The following is a 17,025-nucleotide window of genomic DNA, read 5'->3' on the forward strand; positions in this document are numbered from 1 at the left end:
ACACCAACATCGCCTCACCCCAAGGTCACCTCACACCAACATCACCTCACACCAACATCGCCTCACCCCAAGGTCACCTCACACCAACATCACCTCACACCAACATCACCTCACACCAACATCGCCTCACTCCAACGTCACCTCACCCCAAGGTCACCTCACCCCGAGGTCGCCTCACCCCAACCCCTGCCTTACCCCAACGTCGCCTCACCCCAACCCCTGCCTTACCCCAACGTCGCCTCACCCCAACGTCACCTTACCCCAACGTCACCTCACCCCAACGTCGCCTCACCCCAACCCCGCCTTACCCCAAGGTCGCCTCACCCCAAGGTCACCTCACCCCAAGGTCACCTCACCCCAACGTCACCTCACCCCAACATCGCCTCACCCCAAGGTCACCTTACCCCAACATCGCCTCACCCCAAGGTCACCTTACCCCAAGGTCGCCATCCCGGTGCATTCCAACTACCCCAGTCGCACCATCTTAATACATCTCTGCCCATGCCAGCTGCATCTCTCACTGCTCACAGCAGCACCGCAGTAATATATCATAACCTACTCCAGCTGGCTGTACCAAGTTCATCCATCTCAAACTACCCCAACTGCCCCACCCTAACTCATCCCATGCAGTTCCACCTTAGTTGCACCACCACGACCCACTCCACCCAACCCTACCCAGCTGCACCACCACAGCCTGCCAGACACGCCTCAATCCTCCTTCCCCTGCTCTCTCTCTCTCTCTCTCTCTCTCTCTCTCTCTTTTTCTCATTTCTCCTGCCTCTCAGACATGACAGTACCCTCTGCACATAAAGAGGTCCGTCCAAGTCACACACTTCAGAGATGGTCGTAAAGGCAGAAGGCCATGTCTATGGTCTGCGTACTGTAAAGCAGACAAAAGGCCCTTCTCCTCCAGTTAATGACAGCCACAAACCAGCTGAGAATGGACACGACCGAACCAGGGCACAAAGCTAGGGCTGTCCACTCCGCGCTGCCAAAGGCCCCCTGCTGATGCTCAGCCAATCAGATTCACCCCAGGTCCCCATAACTACGGTTTATTGTGTTGAGGGCGCTTTTTCCTCCCACATTTTAAAAGGCCTTGACAGAAGGTGAACGCCTACTGTGCTCTGGATGAGATGTGGATCGTTGGATGAGATGTGGAGGTGAATGTAATAGCGTCATATTTTTTCCTAGACCGTCTCCACAAGGTCCAGGGGAAGGGGCAGGGGCGGAGTGGTGAGGATGAAGGTGAGGATGAGGATGAGGGTTACTGAGTAACAGAAGCCTGATCCACATAGCAGGCATGTATGACAGTACTGATGAAGCATGATAGTAGCCCAACACATGCATCGGCTCCAGTTAAAAACTCATCACCACATTCCTGTGAAGCATGTGTCCACACACACTGGTGTCCACACACACTGGTGCCCACACACACAGGTGTAGCGCTAACTCAGTGGTACACACTGGATTACTAGATCAAGCAGATTCAGGAACAAAAATAATAATTTTGGATTGGCTCAGTTGGGATTAGGTAACTATATGATCAAAGCAACGCAGCACGAAGTTTATTTGTGTTGTTTATTATTAATTTTTCATGTTTTGGAATGGGCCAAAACATATACAAGTGTACTGTATATATGGGCTTTATGGGCCAGTATGAACAGATAACAAGCTGATCCACCCTTTGATTCAGATGTATAGAACACACAAATGAATCCCCACTGTAATGAACCCCACCACTCTGAACCGAATCCCAAGTTCCTATGAATATTTCAGTCCACATTTGCTTGGTTTGCAGAACATCTGCGTCTTTCTCTCTGGCCGTATTCCCTGCTCTGTTATTCATGTGGGCCATGTGTGTCTGTGACAGTATAACAAAAGACCTGCTCCCCCCAGTAAATTAATCGTGCTGTACCAAACCCACAATAACCAGGCCCGCTTTCATCCTAACGGGTGTGAATAACGCAGTTACGAGTACTACACAACAATAAAAATATCAGATGATCCTGACATTAGAAATGTCCATAAACTGGGCAGAACATTAATGGAAATGTTAAATTTGAACTACATAACGCATAAAGCTCAGAGTGTGTTAGAGTCCTGCACTAACCTGCACATTATGACCTTCTGAGGAGTGAGACAGACAAGTCACATCCTTCATCCCTTCCTCCTCACCTCCCCCTAGTGGCCGGGCCTGGTGGGGCAGTTCTCGGTACAGGCTAGACGGCAACAGGCTGCCACAACCTAGAACATTCATGCAGCTCTCAGTAACCCAGACAGCCTGAAGGTCAGTGGGCCGTTCCAACAGAAGTGACTGGCCCACTCTGACCCTGCGTGTGCCCACATCATCTGCTCACGAGAATATATACTTAATCTATATTTACTACGTCAGTGGATTCTGGGTAGACAACCCATAATGGGAAAATCACATTACATTTACAGTGGTGCACATGAAATGAATAGAGTGTAATACTGTCTGTACTTGTGCTTTATTCTGATTCCTTCTCCCGTTTACACAGAAAACTTCACAACCAAACATTATATAAGAGAAGTCTGCAGAAGAGACTTCATCAAGTTCCTGGAAAAGGCCGTTCATTGTTGCAGTGAACATCTTGCAACTCTCAGTCTCCTCGCGAACATGCGTGATCCGCCAGCCGCTCCTGTGAGCTCCCCCCACACTACCGCACACCTTCCCTTCTCCTGCCCCTGCCTTCCACCCCATCAACCGCACCTTCCGCACCTCTCGGCCTCTGCTACGTGTGGATGGGGAGTTAGCCGCACACTAACGACACGCTCTGACCGCACGCGGCTCCGAGTCCGAGCTTTACGGCGGCTCGTTATCCGCATCGACCCTTGTTGCTTGTACCCTGCGGTGGAGTCACGTGAAAGTGGAGGTTCTGAGTTTTTGCTGGGGGAGGGTGGAGGTGTCGGGGCATTATTATTACATACAAATTTTAAACACTGTACCCTTCAGCTCAGTGACCAATCACAGATCAGCTCGACACACTGGGTGGAGCCTGGAGCTCCTGCAAAATGCCAGGATGCCTTCAGGGCTTCTGGGATGGGGAGGAATGCCTGACAAAATATGCAAGTTTTTATAAGGGCTTGTATTTTTACAAGGGCTTGTAAGAGTCGGTTAAGTAGGCTGTTTATAATATGGATATGTATTTAAAAAAAAACATGCACACACACATACACACTCATAGACACCCAGACGCATATCTCTTCATCTTTTATGGAAAATATCCAGCTGAGATGAGATGATTGGGGATTTAACAAACATTGATACCTTGGCCATCTGTCACGGTCTGACTATGCAAACACAACACTTTCTGTTTGCATCTGACCACTATATAACAGCCAGAGTCAAAAAACACTGAAGCATTGAGTAATTTGATATAGTCCTTCTACATTGCTGCAACTCGTTCAAACCAAGTGTTCACATCCTGGGCGAAGTAGACACAACCATCACCCTACTGCACCAAATGTGTATAACGCAAGCCCTCAGGCTGTGTTCAACACACACGTGTGCAGCACTAAAGTTTAACAAACACGTACGACACTAACCCTTGTGTTGTACAAGAAGTCTGCATTCCGTCTATTTTTCATTTATCACCTATTATTAAATTATACCTTTAAATTTTCCAGTTTCTTAGTCATTGTCACATTATTTACACTTCACTTGGTAATTTATTGTGGTCAAACCTCATGTTCGGTAAATTATACCATTCGTTTTTCAGTAAAATTATCTCAATTTATGTTTTGTTTATATGGTAGATCAGAGATGTTGCTAGTATTAAAGCAGCATAAAAGGTCAAAGAGTGCCCAACAAAAACCTTGGGCAGAAATAAATGACATAATAGATTAATTTTTTTCCTTGAAATAACTTCAACTGCGACCAGGCCCTCCTCTTCATCATCAGTTGGTCCCTCCTCTTCATCATCAGCTGGTCCCTCCTCGTCTGTCTGTCTGTAGTCTCATATCCCTGCTGTCCTCTATTCTCTCTCCTAGTTCTTTCACTTTTTACATGTTTTTTCCATTTCATATGGCTTATTGCAGGCAAATGTCTTCCATATTAGAGCCACAATCAGTCAAAAGCTTCAAACACATTAAACCTTCCTTCATAGTGCTGCTGGGTTTTGTAAGCCCACACAGAAGCTGCATTTATTGCTGCAGAGCTACAACAACAGATATGCTGAACTCTGAACCGGGGTTTACACGTTGATAAACACATTTGCCCATAACAGAACAGGTGTAAAGAAAGGCGCCCAGCTGGTGAGTTACCTTTGTGTGTGAGATAGAAAAAGAGAACCAGGGAGACTCTTTTTTTCTGCCTATTCATGTAGTTACCCATTCGATTTAAAAGCCAGTCAGATGTGACTACAACACCACAGAAGCAGAACATTTAAACAAACGAAGAGTGAAGCCATGTTGAAGAACGTTTATGCCTTTATGTCAGTCAGTTGTGAGAAATTAAGGGTTATGAGGGCGAACTACACCAAACTGGTTTGATCTCATCAGAAAACAACAGGAATGGTGTAGATAAAACTGTTCCAACTGTTCCAAACTCGCACATCTTTTCATGTTTAGAGAGCAGACTAATAAAGACAGAGAAATCTACACGTTAAGAGCTTCTCAACTGTTATGAAAGGCAGTACACACTGAGCCCAGCTCAAAGGAACCTGCAGTGTTCACAAAACCCTCAACAAAACAAGCTACAGTAGAATATGTGTGTGACTGCAACACTAGCTCTTTCATCCATGAGAGTTATTTTACCATGGTTCTACTTGACTGGACACTTTACTACAATTCTCACTGAAGTCCAAACCGCAATTGAGTCTGACACCTGAATATTTCACTCAATCACCTTAGCAGACGCAACAATGTCCTGGCACGGGGACCAGTTTCCACATTACAGAGTGTGTAAGTTCTCTATGACATGATTGTTAAACAAAAACAATATACTGCACCTCTCAACTCGCAACAGTGGCAGAACGGTGTTCATACACCAGGAAGGCAGTGGAGTGAAGACACAACAGAGCCATGCCAGACGAACGCGCACACACACACACACACACACACACACACACACACACACACACACACACACACACACACACACACACACACACACAACAATACCTTGGCACTGGAATCCTTGCTTGCCAAATCCCCTGTGGATTTGAGAGAGACAGAAATTAGGAGATATGACAGTGAGCTGGCGCGCACGTATATGTTTACTCATCAAAATTACAGCCCCAAGATGCTTACATTGAAGTAAATGCATTATTAATGTAAATGCATTATTTATTTTGAAATGCAATTCATTTATAAATGAATTATAAAACAAATGTTTACATGTAATAAGGTAATTATTATATGTAGTAACAGTATCACTATAGTATGGGGTCAAGTTCTTATAAGATTAAAAACCAAATATGTTTACTACAATAATTCGGGGAGACATCGACTGAAGTCCACCTAAATCTATTGGTGCCAACAATATGTGTTGAAATGTAGGCTAAGAACATTTAATTAGGGATAGTTTTCACGTTCAAATGTTTCTGTCTACAATGCCTTTGATTCAGGGACAAGTTTCTGTCAGCGGACTTCTAATATTATATTAAACTTTACAGCATTTAACAGAATGACTTCTGATTTTTCAGTCCAAAGGAATGTTACACTGCCTTTACTGTGTTATGTCATGAGAGCAATTAAAATTTAGCATCTCCAAGAAAACCTGCATTTCACTTTGCACACATTTGCCTTTGTCGATGGAGTCGAACTCGCCCATCTTTGCAATTGGCTTTTCTCTTTTAAAATAGGGCTGCTTGTTATTTTTCTTGTCAGATTTCACACATGGACAGTTAACATGAAATAGAAAAAAATACTGTTGCATGTGCGTCAGGCTGTCGCGACTAATATTGCGTCTTTTGTGGGTAATGTTGATGGGCACACGTTTGAACACTACATTTAAATTTCTCACCCAAAAAATAGTTATGGGAATAAAGTTTGTGTATGCAACTAAACGCATTTAGTTCTGGCAAAAGTTCCTTTTGAACAGAAGTGGCTCTTACCAGATGAAGTCTGTGCAGTGGCTGCAGAATGTGGGCTGCTTAAAGAAGCGAGCAGTAAATTTGTGGTTCTTGACTTCGTGCACGTTTTTCTGCCGCAGAGCGCCTTTGCGCGCAAACCGGTTCCCGAGCCCAGACGAGGAGTCGTGCGTGTGGATCAGGTCGGCCATGGCTGTCCTGCGGTTCCGCTGGGTCTAGTCCCGAGGTGTCCGCGCCCGTGTCTCGCCCCGCTGCAGCCGGCACCGCTCGCGCACGGTAACTGGAGGACGGCGTCGGTCCCGCTGCTTTTCTCCGGTTACCTCGAGCGCTCCCTGTCCCCGTTAGAAGTGACGTCAGGCAGGCTCCGCGCGAGGTTCTGGTCCAGAAAAGACCCGCAACTCCATCTGGTGGAGAGTATTAACACCCTCTATAATACACTCACACTGTAATACTCCCACCGGGGTGGAAGTCACGATTTAAGACGAGGGAAGGAGGGCGAGAGCTCAAACGTGACAGACCAACGTTTATTTTATTTTTTAATAAATCAGAATTTGTTAGAATAATATTTTATATATAATATATAACAATATATAACAATATTTTCCATTATATATATATATATATATATATATATATATATATATATATATATATATATATATATATATATATATATATATATATATCAGAATAGTATCTATATGAGATAAAAATAGATGTAGATGATACATTTTATAGATTGATAAATGGATTGGATGATTGTTATCAGACATCACTTTCATTTTATTGTGTTGTTAATTTATCCTCTGCAGGGTCCAAGACGAGTTTACTCTGATATTAGACGACGCGCGGTTGCTAGGGCAACACAACCGCTTTCTGAAGCTGGTGAAGCCAGAAATCACGTGGGACGTTTTCACCGCAAATACGAAGAACAAACTTTTAAATTAAAAGTCCGAAGAACAAATAAAATAAGCAAATGTGGCAACGGGGAAATATGAAACGGGGGGAAATATGAAAATAATAACGAAAAATATGAAAACATTATTAATGAGTAATAAAACTTTCATTAAAAAATTAAGTTGTGCTTAGAAACTAACACCGGCAGTCATATCTTGCTTTTTATAATTTCGCACACGTTTTCGACCTGCGTTCACTAGGGACTTTTAGTTTAGCCCAGCAGCGATGGTGAACGCTTGAACGCTACTGCGTTTGCTTTCACATCAGTTCGGTTTGAAACCGTTTGGAAGCGCTAGTTTACAAAATAGTGGGTGCTGCTCAAATACACTCAAATACACTCAAGTACGGCTACGCGCGTTTTCACTTCGACTATTAATGCCGACACGATTGTTTTAAGTGACTATCCTATTGTTTTATGTGAATGTATGTTTTGTTAGCGGGAGGGTGTGAGCTAACGTCTTAAATCAGCTTTTAAAGCGACTGTTAGATTTGTTGTCCAAGTTAGCTTAGCTAACGGATATAGTTAACCAGCTAGGTTACCTAGGTTAGCAAGCAGTCGCTAACTAGTAACAACTTTTACTTTTTTGACCGTAAGACCGCTGATAAGTTGTCAGTCTCACGTCAAGCGCGTTAATAACTGGTTAATAACTGTAGTCTGGTGTCTAACGGTACTTGTTCTGTATTTCTAATGCACTTGACGTTATAAGCTGGATGTCTAGATTAGCGGAGGTAACTTGTAGCCTTTGTAAAGCTGGACTGGTGGGCGTACGTCGTGTGTTTCTGTAAGTCACTCTGAACGTTGCAGGGCATCATGAGTGAAGGTGACTCTTTAGAGGGGCTGGACTCTGAATTTGACCACTTTCTAGTGGACATGAAGCCATACGTGCTCAGACTCCTTCACAAGTCAGGTTAGTCCTAACTGAAAACAGACACGTTGTTAGTTTTGTGTTGTCAAGTTTAAAAAACGCACCTGGTAGTTCATGCAAGCTGACGTCTTGAACTGTGCAATGTGAGGTCTGTTTGTGTTTCTGGGATCCAAGATCTGCCAGAAACAAACATTTACAATCGCTTAAATGATTTGAACAGTAACCCACCTGCTTATTTAATCACAATAATAATAAACAAAGTTTATTGAGAACTTTAACTCAGGCTCTGATTTCTTACTTAGTGAACATACACTGAATACACTGAAGTTCTCAAAATCTTACAGTAGATTTCATGTTCATGTCAGAAACATCTGAATATGTTTATAATTTCACTGGCAGCTGTTCTGAGATGCTTATTTTGCCTTTCGTCCATGGACAGTTTCTCTGAACATGGTTAGTTTTCTCTATGCTGTCACCATCTTGATTTTTTTTTTTTTACTTTCCCTCTCAAATCCAGAGCGTCAGCGATGTGCTCTGTGGATTAAGAAGCTGTGTGACCCCGTGGCTTCTGGCTCTGGCCTGAGGGGCAGGAAAAACCGCAATGTCTACGCCAGACTACTTCTGCACATGCTCAGAAGTGGCGTTCTGGAGGGACCGTTTGCACACAAACCCGAAGCGGGCAACCTCAAGACTTTACCGACGTACATGGTGAGTGTGCCTGATCTGCAGTCGCTGCGGTCTTTTGACGAAGACCGCACACCTTTGCTTTTGTACTCATCAAAGGAGCCCGTCCGCCTGCTACAAATGTTTTGTTGTACCTGCTGTGTCAGCGTGTTTGGGAAGGTTGGTTTTTGACCTCTGTCCAATTTGGGCTCTCTGGCCTGCAGTCCATCTACTTTGACGAGCCGCTGGGTGCTAGAGAATTGGCCTCCGCGGTGTTGCCAGACTGGGTGTCTGGTGAACTGGCTCATGGAGAAGATACGTGGTCCAGCCTGAGGAAAGACTCCTCCTCATCCCTTCCAAACTCTCACAGGTATGACATTCACAACATTCACAGTATCGTCATAGTAGTTGTGAATCTAAATGGTGATGCACACACTGTGGAGATAAACCTTGAAAGGCTGTGAAACTGAATTCTCCTCTGATTGTTTTGATAATTTCTGAGTTCCATCTTGGTCTTAGCTTGCTATTGCAGATTCGGTCTAATATCTCTTCTGTGTCACGTAGTAAAGTATCTGATTGTGTCTACATGTTTTGGTAATGTGTAGTGATGTTTGGTCCAAACACACTGTAATGTGTAGCGATGTGTGGTCCATATACACTATAATGTGTAGTGATGTTTGGTCCATACACACTGTAATGTGTAGTGATGTGTGGTCCATACACACTATAATGTGTAGTGATGTGTAGAGGTGTGCCAAAAAATCGATTCATATATCAAAAATCGATTCTCATTTACTACGATTCAGAATCGATTTTAAATGTCCCAAAATCGATTCTAAGTGGTGGTGAAGTCTCGCGTTACGTAATTACAAAATTACGCGAGACTTTACGCAGCATGTTCTGGGACACACTCATGCGCGGAAAAGGTTCAAAACACATGGAGGAAAGAGATATTCAACCTGTCCGGTCTTCATTTAAGGCAAAAATATGGGTTCATTTTGGTTTTTACCGAATGCCGGGGAATGCGGTGAGCACGGGAGTGTTAATATAGAGAAGGGTGAGAAATAATATAGAGAAGGGTGGACACGAGTGCCGGCTCGCAAAATCAATACTTTGACACACGTCACATGTATTAGGGAGAGGGAAACGCGCACAGCGACCCAGAACGAACAAACAAAACAACACGGAAGACTCAACGCGCAAGAGAATAGAAAGCAAAACCGTGAGGGCACGGAGTAAATAGAAACAAAAAACCCATGCGGAAAATACAACGCATGAAAAATAACACTCAACCGTAGTGAGACGGGAGGAAGAAACAAAATAACAAATGCAACGCGAAAACGAAACCAAGGACATCAGCCAAAGTAACTGGCAAAAAACGCTGCAGCAAAATAAAACCCTTCCCAAAAATAAAGGCAAAACGGATAGGAAGAAATACAGGATTGGGAAAACTTGAGATGAGTCAGGAAGCGACGCATGAGATACTCGAATAAGTAAAGAGAAAGCATAACAGAGAGAGGTGGGGAGACCATTAAACGATAAGCAATCACAGAGAAAGCAGAGAATGGCTGAGAACGTACGGTAACGTAGGTTTAGTCTGGGACTGACTCTGGTGCCCCTAGCGACGGCTGGGGGAACTGCATCCGAGCCAGCCCTGACAGCTCGCAAAATGAAGCTCAAGAATTTTGGTAACAACAAAAACCATTTTATTTTACCAAAGCACTTAATTTTTGTTAATTAAATGTAAAAGACACTTAATTTTCAATATTTGTCGTTCTGTCTTGCAAAGCAGACTGTAGTAGATCATGCAGATTTTATAGACTGAAGCAGACATTTTTATAAATCAAATCGTTTTTTGAATCGAAAATCGTTTTGAATCGAAAATCGATTTTTGAATTGAATTGTGGCCCCCAAAATCGGAATCGAATCGAATCGTGAGATAGTAAACGATTCCCACCCCTAGTGATGTGTGGTCCATACACACTGTAATGTGTAGTGATGTGTGGTCCATACACACTGTAATGTGTAGTGATGTGTGGTCCATGCAGACAGTCCTGCCCTCCCCATCTCACAGATCTCAGGCTTCATAATGTTTCATGCTGTAAATGGCACAAAATGTAAGTGAGATTATAAGGGAGACTAATCAGGACTGGAAATGAGTGTTTAAATCAGTGCTGTCGCTGTTTCTTTTTGTGGTCAGAGCCTGCTGGGTTAAGCTCCAGACTTGTGTGTACATATTCCAATATTGCCTGTGTTCTGGAATTCTCTATGGATTGATGAATCAGGTTAGGGCTGGGCGATAGAAACAATCTTGATTTGTATCGCGATAATCTTTCCTTGATCGCAGTGACAAGCTTTGAGCAATTTTATTCAATAAACTTTAATTTCTGTTTCCCACCTAAATGGCATCTCCAGCACAAGCTGCATCACGTTGTGTAAAAGTATAAAAGTACATTCAAGTGTTGTTAGCTAACCCGCTAAGACGTTCCGCTAGCCTGCTAAGACGTTGCGCTAGCCAGCCATCAGGCAGTGACTGTGACTTGGCCATGTTAATCAAAATGAAAAATGTACATTTCATTGTGGATTTGAGGAATTTTCATACTCTGTGCATGTATGTATACAGTCTGGCTTTAAATGCTGTTACAATTTTTTTTATGCTGTGACGGTATTTTTATTTTATATGATGATAATTACTGAGATCAATTGATATAGAAAAATTTATCGTGATAACATTTTTGGCCATATCAGCCACCTTCATTTCTCCTTCATTTTTGGTATGGAGCAGAATTCAGCCATTTTAAAATGGACCCCCTTCCACTCTCAAGGGTTTCTGGGCACTTTTAATGTATCAGATCAGTTCCCTATTTAGTTTTGGCTGTGAACAGGCAGGATGTCCCTATTAGCATTAGAAATGGGAGGAAGTGGATGTGGGTATCACGGGTCAGCTGCGTACGCACTGTGGCCGGGGGAAGAGAAACAGGCTCTTTAGTGTGTGTTGTTTAATCTGCCTCTTTAGTGTGTTGTGTAATCTGCCTCTTTATTGTGTGTTGTGTAATCTACCTCTTAAGTGTGTGTTGTGTAATCTACCCCTTAAGTGTGTGCTGTTTAATCTGCCTCTTTAGTGTGTCTTGTTTAATCTGCCTCTTTAGTGTGTCTTGTGTAATCTCCCTCTTTAGTGTGTCTTGTGTAATCTGCCTCTTTAGTGTGTGTTGTGTAATCTCCCTCTTTAGTGTGTGTTGTGTAATCTGCCTCTTTAGTGTGTGTTGTCTTTAGTGTGTGTTGTTTAATCTCCCTTTAGTGTGTCTTGTGTAATCTGCCTCTTTATTGTGTGTTGTGTAATCTACCTCTTAAGTGTGTGTTGTGTAATCTGCCTCTTTATTGTGTGTTGTGTAATCTGCCACTTATGTGTGTGTTGTGTAATCTACCTCTTAAGTGTGTGTTGTTTAATCTCCCTCTTTAGTGTGTGTTGTGTAATCTCCCTCTTTAGTGTATCTTGTGTAATCTGCCTCTTTAGTGTGCGTTGTGTAATCTGCCTCTTTAGTGTGTGTTGTGTATCTGCCTCTTTAGTGTGTGTTGTCTTTAGTGTGTTGTGTAATCTGCCTCTTTAGTGTGTGTTGTGTAATCTGCCTCTTTAGTGTGTGTTGTCTTTAGTGTGTGTTGTGTAATCTGCCTCTTTAATGTGTGTTGTGTAATCTGTCTGTTTAGTGTGTGTTGTGTAATCTCCCTCTTTGTCTTTGTACACAGGCTTTCTTGTTGTTGAGTAGGTGTTTCTGAGAAAGCCATTGCTTAGTGGGGTGCTTTTATAAACCATTTAGAATCTGTGTTTAACCTACACCCTGCCTCTCTTTTGTGTGTGTGTGTGTGTGTGTGTGTGTGTGTGTGTGTGTGTGTGTGTGTGTGTGTGTGTGTGTGTGCGTGTGTGTGTGTGTGTGTGTATGTGTATGTGTGTGTGTGTGAGAGAGAGAGAGAGAGAGAGAGAGAGAGAGAGAGAGAAGACCTCATGGTGATTGTGTTGCTTTAGGCCTGTTTGATTCTCCCACATAAGGACCTTGTTGGAATCTTGACCAATTTTTGTTGTTGTTGTTGTTATTGTTGTTCTTAATTCTTCCATGTTGTGTTCATGACCTCACTATTCCCTCCCCATTTCAACCAGTAATGTCTGTTGAACTCCTCTTTAAATCTCAAGGAACCGTCTGTACAGCACCAGTATGCGCTCCACTTTCTGTGTTGCGTGCCAAACTGTTGGCTGCGGCCCCAAGGCCGTTTCTTCAGCCTAATTCCTAATTCCAGTTCCTTCAGCCTCAAACTGGACTGGGGCAGGATGACATGTTCCCCTAACTCTGGCTCTGTCCCACCAGGCCGGCCGGTGTGGGCGCTTCTACGCCTCAGCACACGCAGTACATGGATCACTCAGTGGAACAGGTGAAAGTGGCTGGCTGGCTTGTGTACGTGAGCCGGTTGAAGTTTCCCTTAATCCATTAGCCCACGGTCTTAAGCGGCAAGCGACTGCTTCAAAAGGATGAGCAGTAATTAGTCCGAGCAAGACGAAACACTCATGACAAGTCGTTCCAGCACCTGAGAGAAGGTTTGGCCATGTCCCCTGCCACAGTTTATCGTACGTCTGCCTCAGGTTTGTTTACCCAGGATGAAAGAGCTCCACAGAAGCAGCATATCTCAGAGCCCAGGGCCAGACATCACGGTGTACAGAGCAGGCTGCCCCACCTCCTCACCCTACCCATCACCTCCACCTACTACACCTCCTCACCTCCACCTACTACTCCACCTCCTCACCCTACTCCTCACCTGCACCTACTCCTCCTCACCCTACTCCTCACCTCCACCTACTACACCTCCTCACCCTACTCCTCACCTTCACCTACTCCACCTCCCCACCCTACTCCTCACCTCCACCTACTCCACCTCCTCACCCTACTCCTCACCTTCACCTACTCCACCTCCACCTCCTCACCTCCACCTACTACACCTCCTCACCCTACTCACCTTCACCTACTCCACCTCCCCACCTCCACCTACTACACCTCCTCACCCTACTCCTCACCTTCACCTACTCCACCTCCCCACCCTACACCTCACCTTCACCTACTCCACCTCCCCACCCTACTCCTCACCTCCACCTACTCCACCTCCTCACCCTACTCCTCACCTCCACCTACTCCACCTCCTCACCTAGGGTTGCACGATATGACGATATAAAATCGTGAATGGCGATAATGAGTGGAGAATCGCAGGCGATCTACCAAATTAGAAAAATCGTATATATCGCCTTTGCCAATCAGCGCAATGACTTTTTTAATGCTGGTTCCCGCCGATGCAGCCGACGTAGGGCCGATATGTAAGGTGTGTAAAGAACATGTAAAAACGTCCGATGCCAGTACAACAAATTTATTCAATCACTTGAGACGTAGGCATCCCAAGGAATATGCCGAAAGTGAAACAATGCGGGCAGCGGGGGCAGCCACCTCACAAGCTGCGGCCTCGGTGGTTTATACTTTCGCGAGTGACCGTAGAGCGCGACTCCGCACACCTCACGCGAACCTCCACGAACAGCGGAAGCGTTCATACAGGTACTTAAACTTGCCGCGTCACTCCGCGTTCTTTGCAGTGTTCTCCGAAACGATATGTCGTAGTATAAATCAGGTTTGAAAAGTGCTGGAATTTAGGCGAAGTGTAACTACTTCGTTTCACAACAAATATCTGTCTGACTGAACAGTTTTCTTGTATTACGTTAATAAATACGAGCCTCTTGTAATTCCAGGACGAAACATGAGAGAACGTGAAGACGTTAAGATTGGGCGTTTTGAAAATAAACAAAACCATTAATTAATGTGATAAAAAAGTGAATTATTTCGAATCATTTCGACTATATGTATAAATATTTAACTTAATTAAGTTTAACGTGCTGGGAAATATTGTATATTTACTGCAGTAGTGCACTTTATCAGTGTCACTCATTAAAATCTGCTTAGAAAGAAAGCGTTGTAGCCCCCCATTTTTTTTGGATGGAATATCGTGATAAAAAAATCCAAATCGTGATTTTATATGCAAAAAAATTGTGCTAAAATTTTTTTCCCATATCGCCCACCACTATCCTCACCCTACTCCTCACCTGCACTTACTCCACCTCCTCACCCTACTCCTCACCTTCACTTACTCCACCTCCTCACCCTACTCCTCACCTTCACTTACTCCACCTCCTCACCCTACTCCTCACCTCCACCTACTCCACCTCCTCACCTCCACCTCCTCACCCTACTCCTCACCTCCACGTACTACACCTCCTCACCCTACTCCTCACCTCCACTTACTCCACCTCCACCTACTCCACCTCCTCACCTCCACCTCCTCACCCTACTCCTCACCTCCACGTACTACACCTCCTCACCCTACTCCTCACCTCCACTTACTACACTTCCTCACCCTACTCCTCACCTCCACTTACTCCACCTCCTCACCTCCACCTACTCCACCTCCTCACCCTACTCCTCACCTGCACTTACTCCACCTACTCCTCACCTCCACCTACTCCACCTCCTTACCTCCACCTCCTCACCCTATTCCTCACCTCCACCTACTACACCTCCTAACCCTACTCCTCACCTCCACGTACTACACCTCCTCACCCTACTCCTCACCTGCACTTACTCCACCTACTCCTCACCTCCACCTACTCCACCTCCTCACCTCCACCTACTCCACCTCCTCACCCTACTCCTCACCTCCACTTACTCCACCTCCTCACCTCCACCTACTCCACCTCCTCACCTCCACCTACTCCACCTCCTCACCCTACTCCTCACCTCCACTTACTCCACCTCCTCACCCTACTCCTCACCTCCACGTACTACACCTCCTCACCCTACTCCTCACCTGCACTTACTCCACCTACTCCTCACCTCCATCTACTACACCTCCTCACCCTACTCCTCACCTGCACTTACTCCACCTACTCCTCACCTCCACCTACTCCACCTCCTTACCTCCACCTCCTCACCCTATTCCTCACCTCCACGTACTACACCTCCTCACCCTACTCCTCACCTGCACTTACTCCACCTACTCCTCACCTCCACCTACTCCACCTCCTTACCTCCACCTCCTCACCCTATTCCTCACCACCACCTACTACACCTCCTCACCCTACTCCTCACCTCCACTTACTACACCTCCTCACCTCCACCTACTCCACCTCCTCACCCTACTCCTCACCTCCACCTACTCCACCTCCTCACCCTACTCCATCTCCTTATACCACTCATTCACCCACCTTTTAGACCCCACCACCTCCTTTATATCACCCACCACCTCCTTTTACACTGCCCGTCTCCTTTACACCACTCCACCTCCTTTACACCGCCCTGCCTCCTTTTAAGAAGTCACTTTGGCCACATGAATTATTTAGCAGTGAAAAAGATAACATGCTTGTGGACTGTTTGATCCTTTAGATTTTCAAAGGTAGTTCTGGTCCTCATCACCATCACTGGGAATGTTCAGAGCTCACATGCCCTTCCGCCCCTCCTACGATAATTCTGCTCTTAGAAGTTGTCTTGGAAAAACAAAACTTCAGCTAACTATAGAGAGAACCCCACCGACTGTATAGGGCTGTGCTGTGTTAGCACCTACCACTCCTTCTCTCCTTCTCTTCTTCTCTCCTCGCTTTAACCACAGGAGACAGAAGCCCATGTGCTTGTGTTTAGCCACATGGCTAAGCGCCGTGCAATTCCGAGGTTCCTTCCTTTCGGAGTGGGAATCCGTATGGGAAGGAGCTCATTGGAAGTTTGGCCTCGCCGTACAACGTTAAACTTTTCGGCTGCTGCCGATCCTTGCTGGTCCGGCCAATTGCCCCCGCCGCGGAGAGTGTGTAGTGTGTGGATGAATGTGTGTTTTTGTCTTTGTCACTGTTTGTATAGGTAGATGAATGAGTACGTTTTGGGGGGGGGGGGGGGGGGGGGGGGGGTTATGGGGATGTGTGAGTACATTTATGGGGGTATATATGTCCGCAAGAGTGTATATGGGTGTGGGTGAATGTGTGTGGGGATGTATGTTGGAGTGGATGTACATGCAGGTGTATATATGTGAGGATCTAAAAGAGTGTGAGTTTGGAGGTGTGTGTGTGTATGTATGTGTATAAGGATAGGTGTAGGTGTATACATGGTAAGGGTGTATATAAGGGGGTGTGTATATGTATGTAGGGGTGTAGATATGGGGGTGAATGTATATATTAGTTTGAGTGTATGTATGAGGACAGCTGGTTCTGGGTCGGGGGCTAGTCGTGCCTGGTCCACTCCCGGCTTCTCCCCTGTGATTACTGCTCTACTCCAGAGGAGGGGGGGGGGCCTTGGGGTTCCAGGGCCCGGCTTGGTGCTCCGGCGCGGCGGTTGGCCCGCTCCCCTGGGGGGTTGTGGTCCGGGGCGGCTCGGGACTCCTCGGCGGGAGGGGGGGCCCTGCTGGGAGGGGGGGGTTCCCGG

The 17,025-nt window shown here is 45.4% G+C and overlaps 2 protein-coding genes across 6 annotated transcripts in view; one reads left to right on the plus strand and one right to left on the minus strand.

Moving 5' to 3' along the window:
• prkcab (protein kinase C, alpha, b) overlaps window positions 1-8,041 on the minus strand; it is a 118,114-nt gene extending 110,073 nt beyond the window's left edge. The window contains exons 1-3 of the mRNA XM_076986908.1: window positions 7,981-8,041; window positions 6,078-6,457; window positions 5,143-5,174 (exon numbers count right to left, since the gene is read on the minus strand). Of these exons, the coding sequence (XP_076843023.1) occupies window positions 5,143-5,174; window positions 6,078-6,244 (199 nt within the window). The 5' untranslated portion in view covers window positions 6,245-6,457; window positions 7,981-8,041. The remainder of the gene's footprint in view (window positions 1-5,142; window positions 5,175-6,077; window positions 6,458-7,980) is intronic.
• Window positions 7,197-17,025, plus strand: part of cep112 (centrosomal protein 112) — a 74,102-nt gene continuing 64,273 nt past the window's right edge. For 4 of the 5 annotated variants that reach the window (XM_076986860.1, XM_076986888.1, XM_076986871.1 and 1 more), the window contains exons 1-4: window positions 7,232-7,352; window positions 7,816-7,918; window positions 8,394-8,584; window positions 8,764-8,909. In XM_076986860.1, coding sequence (XP_076842975.1) covers window positions 7,822-7,918; window positions 8,394-8,584; window positions 8,764-8,909 — 434 coding nt within the window. In that variant the 5' untranslated portion in view covers window positions 7,232-7,352; window positions 7,816-7,821. Of the gene's footprint in view, window positions 7,353-7,815; window positions 7,919-8,393; window positions 8,585-8,763; window positions 8,910-17,025 lie in introns of all 5 variants that reach the window. The other variant, XM_076986865.1, reaches the window with a different exon arrangement.

Source organism: Brachyhypopomus gauderio, chromosome 2 (assembly GCF_052324685.1).
Source record: "Brachyhypopomus gauderio isolate BG-103 chromosome 2, BGAUD_0.2, whole genome shotgun sequence".
Lineage (NCBI taxonomy): Eukaryota > Metazoa > Chordata > Actinopteri > Gymnotiformes > Hypopomidae > Brachyhypopomus > Brachyhypopomus gauderio.